Raw genomic sequence first — 16,528 nt, forward strand, 5'->3', positions numbered from 1 at the left:
CGGAGTGCGGTCGGGGCGGGGCTGAGGGGCCGGGCTTCCCCCCGCCCCCGGCACGTGGGTCCCTTCCTGTCAACAGCGCGCCGCCGCGGCCTTCACCCCGCCGCCTTTCGCGATCGAGTTCCTGACGCTTTCCCTCCACTTTCAGTGCTTCTGGTGAAAAGCCTTTTTACAGGCAAAAGCCTCATTTCCCTGCCTGACAGCTGATAGGTTTTTATTTTACCTTCAGGCGTATTTGCGCTTGTTTTTAGCAGTGAAGCCAAGCTTGAACAGGGGTAGATACCTCCACCATTATGAAGGTAGAGAGCTAGAAATGTGGAATGAGTAATGGTGATCCTGAAACGGTCCTGCACAGCTCGGTCTCTTTGGTGAATTCAGTAGTATCTTGATGTGTAGGCAGCTGTGTCTTGTTAGCCTTGACTGTTAATGTTTTCTTTATTTTCCTGTATTCTTTCTTTTCTTGCATTCAGCTGGCTCCCCTCTATGACATACACAACATTGCTAGTGGTGAGATGTCAGAATGAGTATCTAGAATCACTGGATATGTATGACCTTTGCTCTTCCATGAGGGGAAACTTTTAGTGGGTTTTAATTTATTTATTTATTTCTTCTTAAAACTGTGCACCCAACTTGTAATGATGTGGTATGATCTAGTGACTACAAGCTAGCAGCAGTCGTCTTCTTACTTTCTTGACAGGAGTGAAATATCTTTCCCCATTTCTAGTGAGATATTAAGAAAGACCAGAAATGGATGCATGAGGCATTGTTTCATTCTTGGTTGAGTCAACAGTAATTTTTCTTCTTGACTAACTTCTAAGCTCCAGCTTTTGACCTTTTTTAAGCTCTACCTGGCTTGGCTTGGTGTAGGATACAAAATCCTTTTGAGCCATTCTCTTAGAGTTTCCTAAAGAAAAATCATAATCGTGCAGAAAATGCAAATTTCATCTTGGGAGTAAGTGAACATACTTGCAGTCAGGTATAGTACAGGGTTCATTGTATGAAGTAATTTTCTTTTGAGGTTGCTTGGATAGATACTTTGAAACCCTGTGAATGAAAAAGTTTGTATAGGACTACCGTAAACATTAGGCTGATGCCAACTGATACCCTGAAAATTATCAGGGGAGTGCATAGAGCTTGAAAGTGCAGTAAATTCAAAATGTAATTTCTAAACTATTTTTTTTAAAGACTTCCTATCTTTTTTTTTCCTTGATGCCAGTAATAGTTTTTGTTATCTGAACAGATGAAGGCTGCCTTTAATAGGTGTAGCTTTTTGAAGTGGGATATATGGAATGAGGATTGCAAACCTCCCTCACAGGAGGCACAGGGGTGCAGAACAAGGTGGTAATTTTTGATAGAGTAAGAAGTAGTATTTACTTTTTTTAGTGTTTGTTCTCATTATTAAGCTTTAATATTTAAGGAAAAAAATGGAAAAATAAGTAGGTCTTTCTATTAATAAGATTGTTCATTACTTTTGAATCACAGGATAGTATTTCCATTTGCTTAAATTTATTAATTACTCTGGAATTTCCTATCGTTGATATCTACCTCAGGTTGAATTACATATCACTGATTTAGCTTCAGGTCCTATAACCACATTTTCCAACTTCTTACAACTAACTTCAGCTCCTCTTGAGAACGAGGTTGGAGGAGGGGAAAGTCTTTCTGCCTTTGAAGAGAATTAAATCATCAGGTTACCTTTTCTTTTAGCTATCTTCATGTCTGTGTACAAAAATGCTGGGTTTTGAAGTTTGGCAGAGAATTGCATTTTATTATCCCCATCAAATTATATCTAAATTTTGAAGTGGTTGTTATAAATCATAAAATTCAATTTACATGTCCTTAGTAATTGTTTCCCTTTTTCAAAAAGGACTTAAACTCCAAAGATACTGTTTTCCACAACTTTGTCCCAGGATCTGGTGGCTTTGTCCTAGTCAGGCTCTGAGTTTACAGATGGGGCCTGAGGTGTTCCGGGTCAAGAGAAGAAACAGGTGGCTGGAGTGTAGGAAGTACAACAGCAAAGAGGAAATGAAGTCACAGATCAGGTTCTGACATCTGGTGAAAGCTGTGACTGGACTTGGTGCAGGACCAGTGTTTAGACTACTTATGGAAGAGGAGGAAGACGCTGGAGCTGTGTGGGAGGCTGGGGAAAGGGCAGTAGTAGATGCGAGTCTCCTAAAGAACTGTATTTGGATGAGAAAACTGGAAAAGGATAGAGAGATGGGGATTGAGATCAGACCTTGAGTCCAGAGGTGGCAAAGAGGAACTGAAACTGGTTTAGTGAACAAGGGCAGAAAAGGCAGAAAACCCCAAGGAATTAAAGTGGGGTAAGGAGAGAATGGAAAGAATTTGAAATTATAATATGGCAGTTGTATTTCACAGAGTCGTAAGAAAAAAGGCTATGAATTTTATGGGGTTAAACTGACTGGGATAACACAGAACTGAAGGAGTGGGAATTTGGAAAGAGTAAGAAAGTAACAAGAGGCTGGGACAGGAAACACTAGGTAGAAGACAGATGAGCCGAAGAGCTTGTGCCTACAAGCATAGACTAGAACTCTGGTAATTTTTCTAACTGGTGAGTATCAGTGAAACCAAAAGATAAAACTTACTTTTTTTGCTCCTTCAAATATTGTATAGCAAAGGAGATGGACAGACGTTTGTGTTCTGAAGCAATCAGGAGTATTAGCAGTAAAATCCACATACAGGAATTTTGTTGAGTTTTGGGTTTGTTCTTTGGCTTGGAGAGCTACACAGGTGTAAAATCTTAACAGCAGCAGCAGCTTCAGGGAATGCCAGAATGAAAGCTGATTGAAAAGCCTCACTTAGCCCCATCCCCCAATTTGTTATGAAGGTCTGTGATTGCATATTAACAGTATTTTTTCCCAAAGAATCTAACTTTTTGCTGCAAGTTAGTTAATGTATAATGAATGAGAATCTAGTTAAATATTTGTTTTCACCTCATTTTCTGTGGCTTCTTTATAGCAAAGAAGCTAAAATGCTTTGAAACAAAAACATTTGCTGATTTGTTTGTCATCTCGTCCCAGCCCCCATTTTAAGTTCCTGTATTCTTCATAGAAATTATGATAGTACATAAGTTGGTATGTATTTTACCTTGACTTTTTTAAGTTACCCCCACTTTATATATTGAGGCCTGAGTCACAGAAGTTCAGGTTAAAAGTAGGTTCTGTTATGATTACCTATTTTCAGATGGCAATGACGTAATGCAAGGCACTTTTCAAAGAGTTATCCAGGACTTTACATTTAAAAACATAACTTTCTTTAAGTTGTGGTTGTATTTTTTTTTTTCCCCAGCTTCCTGGTGTAGTGGACTAAGGGTGATAGTCACTTAAACCCTGTTTTGCTTACATCAGGTGCAAACAGGAGGATATAATTTAGCTTTTTAGGATATGATGTGATTGCTTTGCTGCTGTACTTTGTTTTCCTGCAGGCTCCTGCAAAAAGCATTACATGCCTTGTGCTAAACAGGTGGAGAAGATAAAATATTGAACCCAGACAGGAGCCTAAATTCTGTTGTTTCTTAACTTTTGAGTGTTTGGCATAACAAACTGAAGAAAGTATATAATGTGGTTTTGTGTGCTGAATAGATTTGGGACGTTTTATTTAATATTTACGAATCATTACTTTGTAATTTTTGTAGAACCACAGGAAAAGAAGGTTAGAGGACACTTAGATACCATCTAATTTACTTTTTCCCCTCTAGATAAGTTCAACTACATTTATGTAATTTTGGTCAAATATATACTTTGCCTTGTTTTGGTGGTCTCTGATGGTAGAGATTGGATATCATAGCTGCATACTGGTCTAGATGTACTATTAATATACTTGAATGTTTTTTCTTAACATCTAACTTCAATCTTTGCTCTATTTTAATCATATTTCTTCTGTCTACTGTTAATTTGACAAATAGATCATCTCTTTTTTTTTTTTTTTTTCTTTTTTTCACCAGGCAGCTTTTTGCCTATTTAAGGTGAAGAGTTGTTTAATGTTTTCCTGTTCCAGCCTAAATGATATGGAAAGAGAGTAAGGGAAAATTAAGCCTAATGTTTGGCTGTCATATATATTGATTTATTTGTTTTCTAGGGATTCCTTTTGGAAAATGCCAGGCCGGAAGTTTGCTGATGGTGAGGTGGTGATGGGCCGTTGGCCAGGAAGTGTCCTGTACTATGAAGTACAAGTGGCTAGTTATGATGATGTTTCTCATCTTTATACTGTTAAGTACAAAGATGGGACTGAACTTGCGTTGAAAGAAAGTGATATAAGGGTGAGTACGCGTTTATGTAATTATCAGTATTTCTGAGGGAAGATGATATTGATTTTGTGATATAGATAAAAATACAAGTTATAATTGGATAGTTGCCTTGCAAGTTTTCATTAACTGTGTCTTCAAGGAATTAGTGCTAAATAATAGCTCTTTCCTATGTGACATCTGAAGTAGAAGTTCAGAATGCTGACTCTATTTTTAAAGAATCGTGAATGTTTTCTTTATGTTGGAAAAAGGAGTTATATGTTTGGGGAAGAACAAGTCTGATTGTTCAGGAATTCTATGGCATGATTGTTCATGAAAAACTTGTTTTGGGTAGCTTATAAAGCTAGTAATCAGAGGATTGATACTAATTTTACTTTTTTTCCAAGTTTTTTAACTTTTTTTCTTACTTCCAAGTAAGAAAATTTGAAAACAAATGCAAGCATGTAGTTAAGGATCACCATAAATATAAATAGTGCATACCCTTTAAGCATATACTTAAAATATCTGTGCATAGCTTGTACCAGTTTAGGTCTCCAAAGGTCTCAGAAGGTATTTTGGTCTCTTTGTGATACTTAAGCACTTTTCAAAAAGGGTCATGTCATATGTATATGAGCACATCCCTCCCTCTTTACGTATCTTTTTTTCATTTTACGTATCTTATTTCATTTTCTGTTAATAATAAAAGCCTTTAAAACTCAGCGTAGAAGTTTCATTTCAATTTAAAATGTGATAATGCATAAGACAAAAAGCTATTTGAATGTTTACTGTAGTTGCTTTCTAAGGCCTATTCTGAAACCTGCATAAGTTCAAAGCTAACTGGTGTGTCTTTATGTGAGCTTTAGTTTCACTTTTGGTGGCAGCGTACATGCCCTGTAACTGACCTTTTCTTTTGGGACAAAGTGTTTCTGCCTTGAGCTACACACACATTTTCACTGCTTTAAGGCTTTCTAACTTGTTTACTTTGTGCTTGCAGGTTAGCAAACTCAAGCTGAGAAAATACCTTTCTTTATCATAAAGCATATGTGCCTTAGAAAAGTTGTGTTTTGGAAATTTTATGTGGGAACTTAGCATTGTAAACTTCACAGAGAAATAAAACTGAGAACTTTGGGGGGAACCTTTATATTGCATCTGGTTTTAAGATTTAACTGACTTGGGATTTCTTTCTGTTCGTTTGAGCTGTGTTGCCTTAAACAGATCATTGCATCTTCATATGTCAAATGTATTAATAAAGCTAAGTAATGGAAATAATAGCTGTCTCTTCAGGCTTAAGGGGCAGCTATCACTTCATTTGCTTGTGCAAAGGCTTAAGAGGGTAGTACGCCTAAGAGCCTGATGCTCACGTTGATAGCTCACATCCATATCCTGATTTCTGTAGCTTGCCAGGAGCTGTCAGCAGTTTGACGTGGGATGGGATTATTTGGGTATTGCCAGCCAAATGGGTATGCTGTAGCTGCTCTTTCCTAACAGCCTTTGTACAGCATCAGTAAAGGAAATAAGAGACAATTCTGTAGAACTATATGCCAGAGTCCTCATTAAAAAAAAAACAAGTTTCTGAAATTGTTCTTTGGAACATCTAAGATAAAGATTTTGCTTTCTTCCCCTCTTTCTTTTAGTCACTGTCATCATTCAGGCATAGGAAGAGCCAGTCCTCTTCAAGTTCTCCCTCCAGAAGAAGTAGTAGCAGATCTCGATCTAGATCTCCTGGCCGGCCAGCAAAAGGCAGGCGTCGTTCTTCTTCCCAAAGCAGAGAACATAAAGATGACAGAAAGAAAACCATTCAGGAAACCAACTTAGCTCTACTGGTATTAGTTTTTTTGTTTGTTTGTTCTTTGTGTGTGGGTTTGTTGGATTTCAAAATTTTGCCATTTGAGAAAGATTTGTTGTATGCATACTGAGTTTATTATTGTAAAAGCTAGCTGTACTTCATGTTCCCTGAACAACATAATTAGCTGCAAAAGCGTATCTCAGAACTGCGATACACTTTTCTAGCTTGCCAAGTTAAGTTCCGTTTGAATTTGGTGGTACTGTGAAGTTCTCAGGATTCAAACACACACATATTCTTGAATATTTTAATATAAAATCGTTGATAGCCGTATGCTCCCACTTGTGAAATGGGGCAAAGGAAGTTATCCTACTTTTAGGATGTATTGAGCAGTAGATAGCAGATAGGTATTAGAATATGAAGTAAAATGAGTTCTGTTTTCATATACAGTTCATTAAAATAGTAATGGAAAACTTGTGAAGCTTCTGTGGGAGAATTGCTGCAGAACTGAAGTGTAAATAGATATGTATGGCCTTGCAGATTGATAATGTTGCAGAACCGTTTTCATTATAAAAACTATGCTGTAAGGATTTGTAAGTTTATCAAATATCTGTTTCTCAGCTGAAATTTATCATGTTTGGTTTTGGACTTTTTCTGAAGGTTATATTGAGTATTAAAAATGGTTCTGGTGTTCTGTAAGGGAAGTATAGTAGAGGTGATGTTTATTAAGAGACAAATAGCATTTCTTCTACATCTTGTGCTCTTGATAGCTTCAAGTGATACTTGTCTGAGGCATAGTCCCTTGAATTGGAAATGCCTTCTGCTGATCTGTTGAAAATAGATAGGTTTTAGTTAGGTTTCAGCTGAGCTAAACTAGACCAATCTAAACTAAATAGATAGGTTTAGTTTAGTAAATTGCTACTAAAAGCATTATTTGGCACTGAAATTGCTGTGGGTTTTGTTTTGCAGTGAACTACTTTGAGCTGTGTGACCCAGTGTGTAACCTGTGGACCATATGCTCATTTTAAGTAGTTTATAGCCAGCAGTTACACTTTGCTTTGGACAGAAAGGTTAAAATATCTTTGGTCTTTTTCTCCTGACTTCTAATTGAGGAGTGGGATTGATCTGTTGGTTGTTGTACAACTGGAATTACCTGGTCCTTTTCAACAACGTTTAAGTTGAAATAAAACAAAGCAGATGAGTCATGTCTCCCCAGAGTTTAGACTAGATTCATTAAAAGAATTTTTTGTAAGATAATGTATTTTTTAGAAAGGTATTTAATGGAAAGCCAACTTTCAGTCCTGCAGAGCAGTGTCGTATATAAGACACTGAAATTTCCTCTGCTTCCCTAACAGAATTGCTAAATAGACATGTATTTTGTACTTGGCAGTTCCTAGGGATAAGTTAAAAATAACTTGGAAGCTGTATTCTCTCTTAAATGAGTTTTCTTCCCTTGTTTGTGAGCTGAAAATGTCTATACTTTGGATATTGAACCTACTTGTTTTCCTGTGGAGAAAACTGGAGCAGTTGCAGTTGAAAAAAAAACCCCAAAATAGTGTTCTTAATTATTCATTATATACTTACACTTATTGCAGCTGTTATTTTCAGAAAGGTAATACTGTGTTTTTTCTTTTAACCAGAAACCGAGTGAGAATAACACCCAAAGTTACAATGGTGAACCTGACAGTACAGAAAGAAATGACACATCCTGCATAATCTTGGAGGTATGAACATTGTATTTACTCTTAGTTTTGTGTCGCATTCTAACTTAGCTTTCTCAGAAATCCCTAGAAAAGAACAGTGCAATAATCAAGGACAAACAGAATGCAACATAAAACTTGGAGGTCAGTAAGTTTACTGTTCAGCTAAGTTCGTTCAGGGGAGAGGGAGATGAAGCTGTCGGAAGGGAACAGTACTAGAACTCCATAACATTCATTTTTCTTGTTTGGTTTTTTCCACCAAACTCTCACTTGTGTTCATTCCCTGCTTTTACAGTGTGAATGTTTGTCCATAGAAAGTGATATTTTGAAATAATTTGTTTATTTATTCCTCCATATCGGTTCTTTAGTCCTGATTGTTAGCTAATGCAAGAGTTATGGCAGAAAGGAGGGGCTGGGAGTGGGAATGGATGACCTCTACCAGAACTGTTGCCGATACATAATCGTGGATGAAGTGATCACAGTGAGAGTGGTTTTAGCAGGCTCTTTGTATAAATGTATAAAACTCAAGTACTGTATGGAAGTAGAATGCATTGTATATTGGTGTGTTATAGTGAATATTGTCCTGCTAAGTATAAATCATTAGAGTGAAAGAAGTTAAATCACTAGGAACTTCTTTAGTAAATGCTTTTTATTCATTAACAGCAAAAGTCAAAACCAGAGCTGGAAATACAGCGTGTGCTTGAACAGTACAGCTTGCGTCCAAGAAAAGAAGAAAGGAAAAAAGAAGAGATATATTCAGAGAAGAAGATTTTTGAGACAAGAAAAACAGTTGAGAAAGCAACACCAAAAACAAAGGAGCTAGAGTTTGGTGGAAGAATTGGTATGTATGCAAATTGTCATGATAGTTGAAAATTAGTACGCTTTGGGTTTTTTACTTACTGACCATACTGTCATGTCGAGAACTGTTTTTCCAATTTTTGGACCCTGGTTGCAGAATCCAGAGTTGTAGCACAGTGGAATAGATAGATAATGACAACCTCCTCTTTGTCACTGAAGTTAATGTTGAGCTTTATTAGTGGGATTGAACCTAGTTTTTTGTATTTTCTGTTTATCTCCTAATATGGCATGATGTCTGTTTACAGGGACCTTCATGATGATATTTTTCCTGCCTGCTACTGTGTTCTACTTGCTGTTGATGTGCAAACAAGATGATGCCAGTCTTCTGAACTTCCCTCCTCCTCTCCCAGACCTTGAAAGTCTTTGGGAGGCGAGAGTGTTTGGTGTTTTTCTTCTGTGGTTTTTCCTTCAAGCTCTGTTTTACTTGCTGCCAATTGGAAAGGTAACCTGTTCAGTAACATTTGGGTCTTTATGGATAATTAATTTTGTGTGAGGCTGGAAAGCAGATTATTCTCTTAGTAGTGAATTTGAAAGCAGTTTAATTAACTTTCTGTATTAAGTTGGAATATAGCTATTGCAGATTTCTGTAAGCTTAAAATAACAGTTGGTTAAGAATTTAATGGCTGTGCATTTCACAGTCCTACAGTAGAAAAGGAAGAAGGCTTTATATAGGAGCTCAAATCAAGGCATGGATAAAATCTGCTTGGTAAAATTCTAGAAGAATTTCAAGTATCTGAGTTTTAAACTGACAAACTGTGTGATACCCAGTTCCTTACTGATGTCCAGTGTTTTGGAATATAATTTTCCCTTATGGGAAGCTGTAAACCATTCTAGCCATATGTGTAATCAGGCAAATACTGGTTTCCTCTTTTTGTGACTTGAGAGGTACTGCCAGACTCTGAAAGAACACTGCAATAAATAGATCATTCAGTCACGTTGTTCTGTTGCTATACATATTTACAGTGCTTGGAGCTGTGCTGTTTTCTTGAGGTTTGTGAGGAAGAAATTTCTTAAAATGTTTTATTTGAAACTGTTACCCTTTTTCTTTTGATACCCAAAGTGTGCTTTTCAGAACAATGCATGATCTTCAGATTTGAATGTGCCCAGCCGGTTACCTTGACTGAACGTTTTGTGGCAGAGATGTGCTTGATTTCCCTCTCCTGCCAGTGCCCCCAGAAAGTCCTTTGTTGAAACAAACACTAGTATTTTATTCTTCCTAGGTTGTAGAAGGCCTGCCTCTCTCAAATGGAAGGAAACTGCAGTACCGGATAAATGGTAAGCATGTTGCAGGTGCTTATTCTGACATTTGATACCACTATCTGATTTGCAGCACTGGTGCCATGATATACAAATGATGAAAGATACACTCTATGGTCAAACTAGGCATCTGTTGTAAATCTTTCATAAAATAGGAGGAGCCTTCTCTTGGAACAAGCAGGTTAGTAATGATGAGGAATTAACTGCCCCAAGGGCAAGACATTACACTGTACTGGGCACCTGGTCTGCATCCAGCGTGACTGGTGGCTCCTGTTGTACTCCTTGCATAACTGCTGAATGGGCACTTGCCTGTTGGAAGTGTTAGTAATGCTCATGTAATGAGGACTGTTGCTCTGGAGGAGATGTTCAGGGGTGATCTGAAGAAATCTTAACCCATCTGTCTAGATCATCTTGGATGTCTCTGATTTACAGACTAGTAAGACGTGTGTTGTAATTGATTTCAGATGTTCTTATTTTTGCCTGGCAAAGAGCAGTTCTGAGTCCTTTTTCAGATCTTGTTTCACTTCCTATGAATAAGGCAAGTTTTCAAGGTTTAGAGTATGGTTTAACATATTTCAGCAGTTTGCTTTTCCATGCTTAAATAGAAAAGTGCACTTTGATGCCTCACAAGTATGCCAGCCTAGCTATTTAATGGATCAGTCAGTCAAGGACACAGGTGGTGGAATCCAAGTGTTATATTAAAAAGCTGAGTGGGGTTTTGTCGTAGTCTGAGAAGATGGACCATCTTAAAGTCACGGTTTTAAGATGGAATAGAACTGTGAATCACAGAAGCAGAGTGAATTACATCCTGCAGAAGTGAGTCATATTGAGGCTGTCTTGTAACTTTTTTGCCTTTGGACTTCTGCCTTTAGTAGGGGCATAGTCCTGCAATTTTTTTCCCCATTCTCATAAAGAGAGGAAATAAGCTACATGGTTTGGATGCTTTTTTGTTTTTTTTGTTTTTTTTTATATAGCCATCTTTCTGCTTGCAAGGCTAATTTTCAAAGCAACTCTAAAAACCTTACTGAGGAAAGGAAGGAGACCAGTGAAAGGACAAGAGGCAATAGGCACAAACTGAAATGCAGGAGGTTCTGGCTGCATCGGGAAACACTTTTTTTACTGTGAGGGTAACTGAGCACTGGTGCAGATTGCACAGAGAACTTGTGAAGTCTCCATCCTTGGAGATATTCAAAAGCCATGTGGACACAGTCCTGGCCAACTGGTTCTAAGTGGCCCTGCTTGTTCTCCCTGTTGGACTAGATGAACTCCAGAGGTCCCTCCTGTTGGCCAACTGGTTCTAAGTGGCCCTGCTTGAAATTCTCCCTGTTGGGACTACATGAACTCTAGAGGTCCCTTCTGACCTCAACCTTTGTGGCTCTGCAAAAGTGTTCATAGGAAGAGCTGTGCAGAACTGCCTGCTGATATGTGGACATCATTCAAAGTATGTGATTTTATGCTCTCAAAGTACCAAAGTTTTGTGTTCAAGTGTTGACTTGACAGTTATTTTAATGCTTTAATTACTGGTATCTGTATCAAGGTATGTATGAAGATAAATAGTTGAAGAAGGAAATGTGGTTCTCTGAGCTGTCCAAGAGATAAGAGTTTGTCACTTGCTAGCATTTTCCAGTTGTAGTGTCAGTGTCCATTTTTCCACTAGAATCTGAAATCAGATCTTATGTTGTTGTAAAAAATTTAGGACTGTTCGAGTGTTCCTGCCTGTTGACCTTTGGATGAAGAGCACCAGAACTTTTGGGGTGTAGATAGAATGTCTTAGGTATACTGCTGTGCCCCAGAAGTTTGAACCTCGAGAGCATGGGTTGTGTAAGACATTATTGGTATACAGACAGATCTTGGAAGAATTCAAAATGCAGAAAGGCTGGACTGGGTAGGTTCTATTAGAATGATTTTTTTTTTATTTTGGCTAATATGTTTTTCTTCTACATCTTTTAGGGTTTTATGCTTTTATTTTTACTGCTGCCATTATTGGAACTTTATTATACTTTCAATTTGAGCTTCATTATTTGTACGATCACCTCATGCAGTTTGCAGTGTCAGCTGCAGTTTTTTCTGTGGCGTTGAGCATTTATCTGTATATTCGATCCCTGAAAGCACCTGAGGAAGAACTTGCACCAGGTGGAAATTCTGGTGAGTTACAAATATTTTGGATTATTTCTTTCCAGTTGTTTGCTACAGTTTAATTTTTATGAATTAAAGGCTAGATTTAGGGATGATTATTATAATACTGTGACTTTTACTTTCTACCAATGTAAAATTAATGTTGCAAGTTAAAGGGCAATTTTTTGTTCACACTTGGATACTGTAAAATGCTTAAAATTTTAGCTGGATTACCTTGAATAGCTTATGCAAAAGTATCTTGGCTGGTCTAGTCTCCTAGCGATGAGAGGCCGGTTCCTTCCTTGCCGTTTCAACATTTGTCTGAGAGGCTTGTCTCGTTCCCTTCCCAGTGCCCCTGCTGGTGGGCCTTTTCCTGAAACAGCGGGGAATAGAGAGAAAACTGAAAAATCTAGGTGGGATTTTGGCAGTGGGAAATCCAGCGCAGAACCTGAAATTGCAGGGTATTTCTAAATTTTTATTTTGCTGTGCACTTTCAAATCTAGTTACCTAAACTGAGTTTTCAAGAGAAATTTTGATTCAGTCATGAGACCACCTACCTAGAAAGTATCCATTACATGCATATGCTTTTGTAGGGCAAAGGATGGATTGAGAAGCCAATTAGCATTACACATTAAACAAACTGCTTTTAAAAATGATCCTAGGGTGACTAAGAAAGGGAGTTTATGGCCAGAACGTTCAGTGTATTAAAATGAAGTATTCAAATACCCTCAGTTCCTTTGTCAGTGCACTTTGGGAAGTGCAGTTCTGCTCTCTAGGTGGCACAGTAGCATCTGTAACTGCTCTGCAACGTGCTTGTTACCTGCTGACTCAGTGCAGAGTATCTTGACATCGAGGTATTATATTTCTTTCTTGTCCATCTCTTTTGATAGACAGGTAATTGTCATAGCTGAAGGAACTCTTGCTCCCAGAGAAGAGCAATGAAGTAGGAGGAAAAGTAGAATTAATTAATACCATAAGATGATGGTAGCTGTGATGTGAGCTTCAGGATAAGGCTGAAAATAAAGAAGAAACCAGTGTCCAGGAGAAATGAACCTACAGTAACTTCTCAAATGTTTAGTCTTCCTAATAAATATTTTGGCCTCTTAAAATATAAACCATTTGGGTTTTGCTTTGTATTTTGCATATACTCACATTTTTCTTGCCAGTCTAAAGACTTTTCCTTTATTTCCAGTGGGAGAACTTCAGTAGAAAGTAGGAACTGCTTTACAGGGAGGAGTGTAGTGGCCTATAAAAGGAAGAGTATTGCTAACAAAGACTGTCTTATCTGCAGGGTATTTTGTTTATGATTTTTTTACTGGCCATGAATTAAATCCTCGTATTGGCAGTTTTGACCTCAAATACTTCTGTGAGTTGCGTCCAGGATTAATTGGCTGGGTGAGTCAGTAATGCTATTTTTAATGTATTTGCTTAAATATTACACAAATTGATTATTTTATATATATATTAAAAATTAAGGATATAATATGTATTTACAAGTAGGAAAAAAGTATGTACAAACAGTTTCATGTTGCCAGATTTTTAATGACCATTTTTATTCACTTTAGGAAAACTACATTCTAGCTTCTTTGCTTTGTGGGAAATGAAAACCATTCTTAAAGTTTTCGTATGCTGAGGCTATACCGCTTCAGAAATGCAGTTAGTTTCAAACTGTTGCTTGTGAAACAGGTCACTCTTTTTTTTTTTTTTTTTAAACTTAAACATTGGTCAAAAACCTCTGTATTGAAATGTCCTGCAGTGTGACAGAAAAGACCGCTTTCTTTTACATGGAAATTGTCTAAGAAAATATTTTCTCAACTAGGTTGTTATAAACTTGGCAATGCTCTTGGCTGAGATGAAGATACACAATCAGAGTATGCCGTCGCTGTCAATGATACTCGTGAACAGCTTTCAGCTTCTCTATGTGGTGGATGCTCTTTGGAACGAGGTAAATGACAATCACATTAAGCTGTTACCATTTGTAATTACAGTGCTAAATGAATGAAGCTTTGTATATTCTAAATCCCTTTCTCTTTGTTTCTAGGAAGCTGTTTTGACTACAATGGATATTACCCACGATGGATTTGGATTCATGCTGGCATTCGGAGACTTGGTGTGGGTTCCGTTTGTCTACAGTCTGCAGGCCCTCTATTTAGTTGGTCATCCTACTGCCATTTCTTGGCCCGTTGCTGCTGCCATTACTACTCTGAACTGTAAGTTGGATAGTAAACGTTACTGTTAGAGTAACAATGTAGTACTGATTTTTGTTCCTTTGAGCTGTGAGGCGAAGCTTTAGCTAAGATGCAGTGATCATATTTTCTGTATTACCACAGCTGGTGGAAGCATGTGTCTGGCTACCATTTAATACAAAAAATACCATAAACTCTCATTTTATTAAATGAAGGATAAATTAAAATCTGGACACCTAATTGTTGTGTTGAGAGGCATCTTTAGATGGATGCTGTCTGGAGTTGCGGAAGTAACTTAAAACATTTTTAATGAAGTGTAGCAGATGCTTTTTAAAGTGACTCTTACAAAAAAGAAGTCAGTAGCTCTGGCTGCGCTTTACTGAACCTAGGGAGGAAGAGGTTTTGTCGTTTAACAATTTGCATCTCCTTCCCTCATGCCTGTAGTTACAAACTCATGTCAGTGGAAAACATCTCCTTTTTTCCTAGCTGAGTGCTTTGAGAAAGGATCTCGCGTCTTTAGGGGACCTTAAATTTGCACCAGTGTGGCCTTGTACTTTGTCCCTTTTGAAGTAGTAAATCTAAAAGAAAAAGTTTTTTTAGACATGACAAAGAACTTAAACTCTTGGAAAGAGTATGAAAGCGTGTCACTTGGTATGTGCAATCCTGAGAAACGTCATCTTTTTTTCATTTTCAGTTAATACCTTTTCTTGTGGGTTTTTTTTTGGTGGGTTTGTTTTGGTTTTTTTCAACATCTTTATTTGAAGTATGTTGTGATCATGTTTTTCAATACAGCCTCAGAAAAAAGCAAATTTAAGCTGCCTTGTGAAAAACGATGGGGGAAATGAATTTCAAAACCAGATAATACTTCATTGTCTGGTTCTTGTAATATTGTGAACTTGTAACTAGTTGGTCAGTTTATGGAGTAGGCACTGAAGCAAAATACTGGGCTGCTAATCTGACAAACTGCAGCACATCGCTTTATATGAATTTCGAACTCAGTGTTACATTAATAGACTAGAAGTCAGATATAAATGTAAAAGTAGATGTGAAATACAGCTTCTCCAGAATCTTAGAAGTTAGTGATGTGTAAGAGCATCTGGAATGCAGGTCTCCAGTGGCATTTCTGACTTGTTAGAGCTCTGAGAACCAGAGAATATCGGTTACATGTCTGAGGTAAAGACGTAGTGGCAGCGAGCATGTGAGCGCCTTTGTGGAAGGAAAGAAAACTGGAAAATGCTGAAAATGCAAAATAAATGATATTTATTTTCAGGTGTTGGGTATTTCATCTTCCGTAGTGCAAATTCTCAGAAAAATAATTTCCGAAGGAATCCAGCAGATCCCAAATTGGCCTGTAAGTGCATTTCTCTGTTTGTTCAATCGCTACACAATGTCTCTTTGTACTATTGAAATACACATTTCAATTGTTGTGTTGACTACAATACTCTATTCACAGATCTGAAATTTATACCTACTGCAACTGGAAAAGGGCTTCTTGTCACGGGTTGGTGGGGTTTTGTTCGTCACCCTAATTATCTCGGTGACATCATCATGGCTCTGGCATGGTCTCTACCCTGTGGTAAGTTCCTGAAACTACAGTGCATTTTATCAGAATGCTCGTACGTTTTGGCTTCTGACTGGGTTTGAAATGCAAAGTGGCAATTATTTGAGAGACTAAAACCTGTAGTTAATTGAATGGCGAATTTCTGTGTTGTAAGCTTAACGTGACACCTATTTTCCTTACATCTTATCCTTTACATTTTACTATAGATTTGAGTCTTCTTTCTGACACTTGATCACTCAGTAACAAAGGCTAGTGGCTGTGCTATAGTATTTTCAAAGGGAGCTCCCAAGAAGTGGGAGTTTGCGTGGAGACAAGGACTACCACATACAGGGATGGACTTAAGCAACATGTATTTAAAAAAAAAAAGTCATAAAACACAAAGCAGTGGAATTCTGTTCCCAAGTTTTTGTTAATGAATGCTTCCTAGTTTTCATGAAGTTTACATTTGGAGGAAGTTAGGAAGCCTTGTGTCCAGTGGGTTTTCTTTTTATAGTCCTGGTTCACAGAATCACAGAACTGCCTGTTCCGAGGTAGAGCTACTCCACACCCCAGGGCACAGTCAGACTCTTGCAGATTGTGGGACACCGGGGAGTGAAGCTTTGTCACCGAGTGCTTAATGCCCTGACCAGGAGCATCAGCTGAGAGGATGCTGCAGTTCAGATGTCCCCTGAGGGGTTTATTTTATTTTGGATTTTAATTGAAAGTAGACAATACTAGATTAGCATCTACGCTCTCGAAAGAGGCTTTCCCCCACAAACATGAGGAATCTTCTGTCAGCATTGCAATGGCAGAAGCAGAGGTGTTGCTGTAACTGGGGGGGGGGGGGGG

At 37.9% G+C, this 16,528-nt stretch overlaps 1 protein-coding gene across 1 annotated transcript in view; it reads left to right on the forward strand.

Moving 5' to 3' along the window:
* The first annotated feature begins 4,111 nt into the window (after nt 1-4,111).
* Nucleotides 4,112-16,528, forward strand: part of LBR (lamin B receptor) — a 13,651-nt gene continuing 1,234 nt past the window's right edge. The window contains exons 1-12 of the mRNA XM_010163915.1: nt 4,112-4,276; nt 5,875-6,063; nt 7,664-7,747; nt 8,387-8,564; nt 8,827-9,023; nt 9,802-9,856; nt 11,789-11,983; nt 13,245-13,348; nt 13,773-13,898; nt 13,995-14,163; nt 15,410-15,490; nt 15,593-15,715. Coding sequence (XP_010162217.1) covers nt 4,112-4,276; nt 5,875-6,063; nt 7,664-7,747; nt 8,387-8,564; nt 8,827-9,023; nt 9,802-9,856; nt 11,789-11,983; nt 13,245-13,348; nt 13,773-13,898; nt 13,995-14,163; nt 15,410-15,490; nt 15,593-15,715 — 1,666 coding nt within the window. The remainder of the gene's footprint in view (nt 4,277-5,874; nt 6,064-7,663; nt 7,748-8,386; nt 8,565-8,826; nt 9,024-9,801; nt 9,857-11,788; nt 11,984-13,244; nt 13,349-13,772; nt 13,899-13,994; nt 14,164-15,409; nt 15,491-15,592; nt 15,716-16,528) is intronic.

This window comes from Antrostomus carolinensis, unplaced genomic scaffold, assembly GCF_000700745.2.
Source record: "Antrostomus carolinensis isolate BGI_N321 unplaced genomic scaffold, ASM70074v2 scaffold3793, whole genome shotgun sequence".
In the NCBI taxonomy this organism is placed as follows: Eukaryota; Metazoa; Chordata; class Aves; order Caprimulgiformes; family Caprimulgidae; genus Antrostomus; species Antrostomus carolinensis.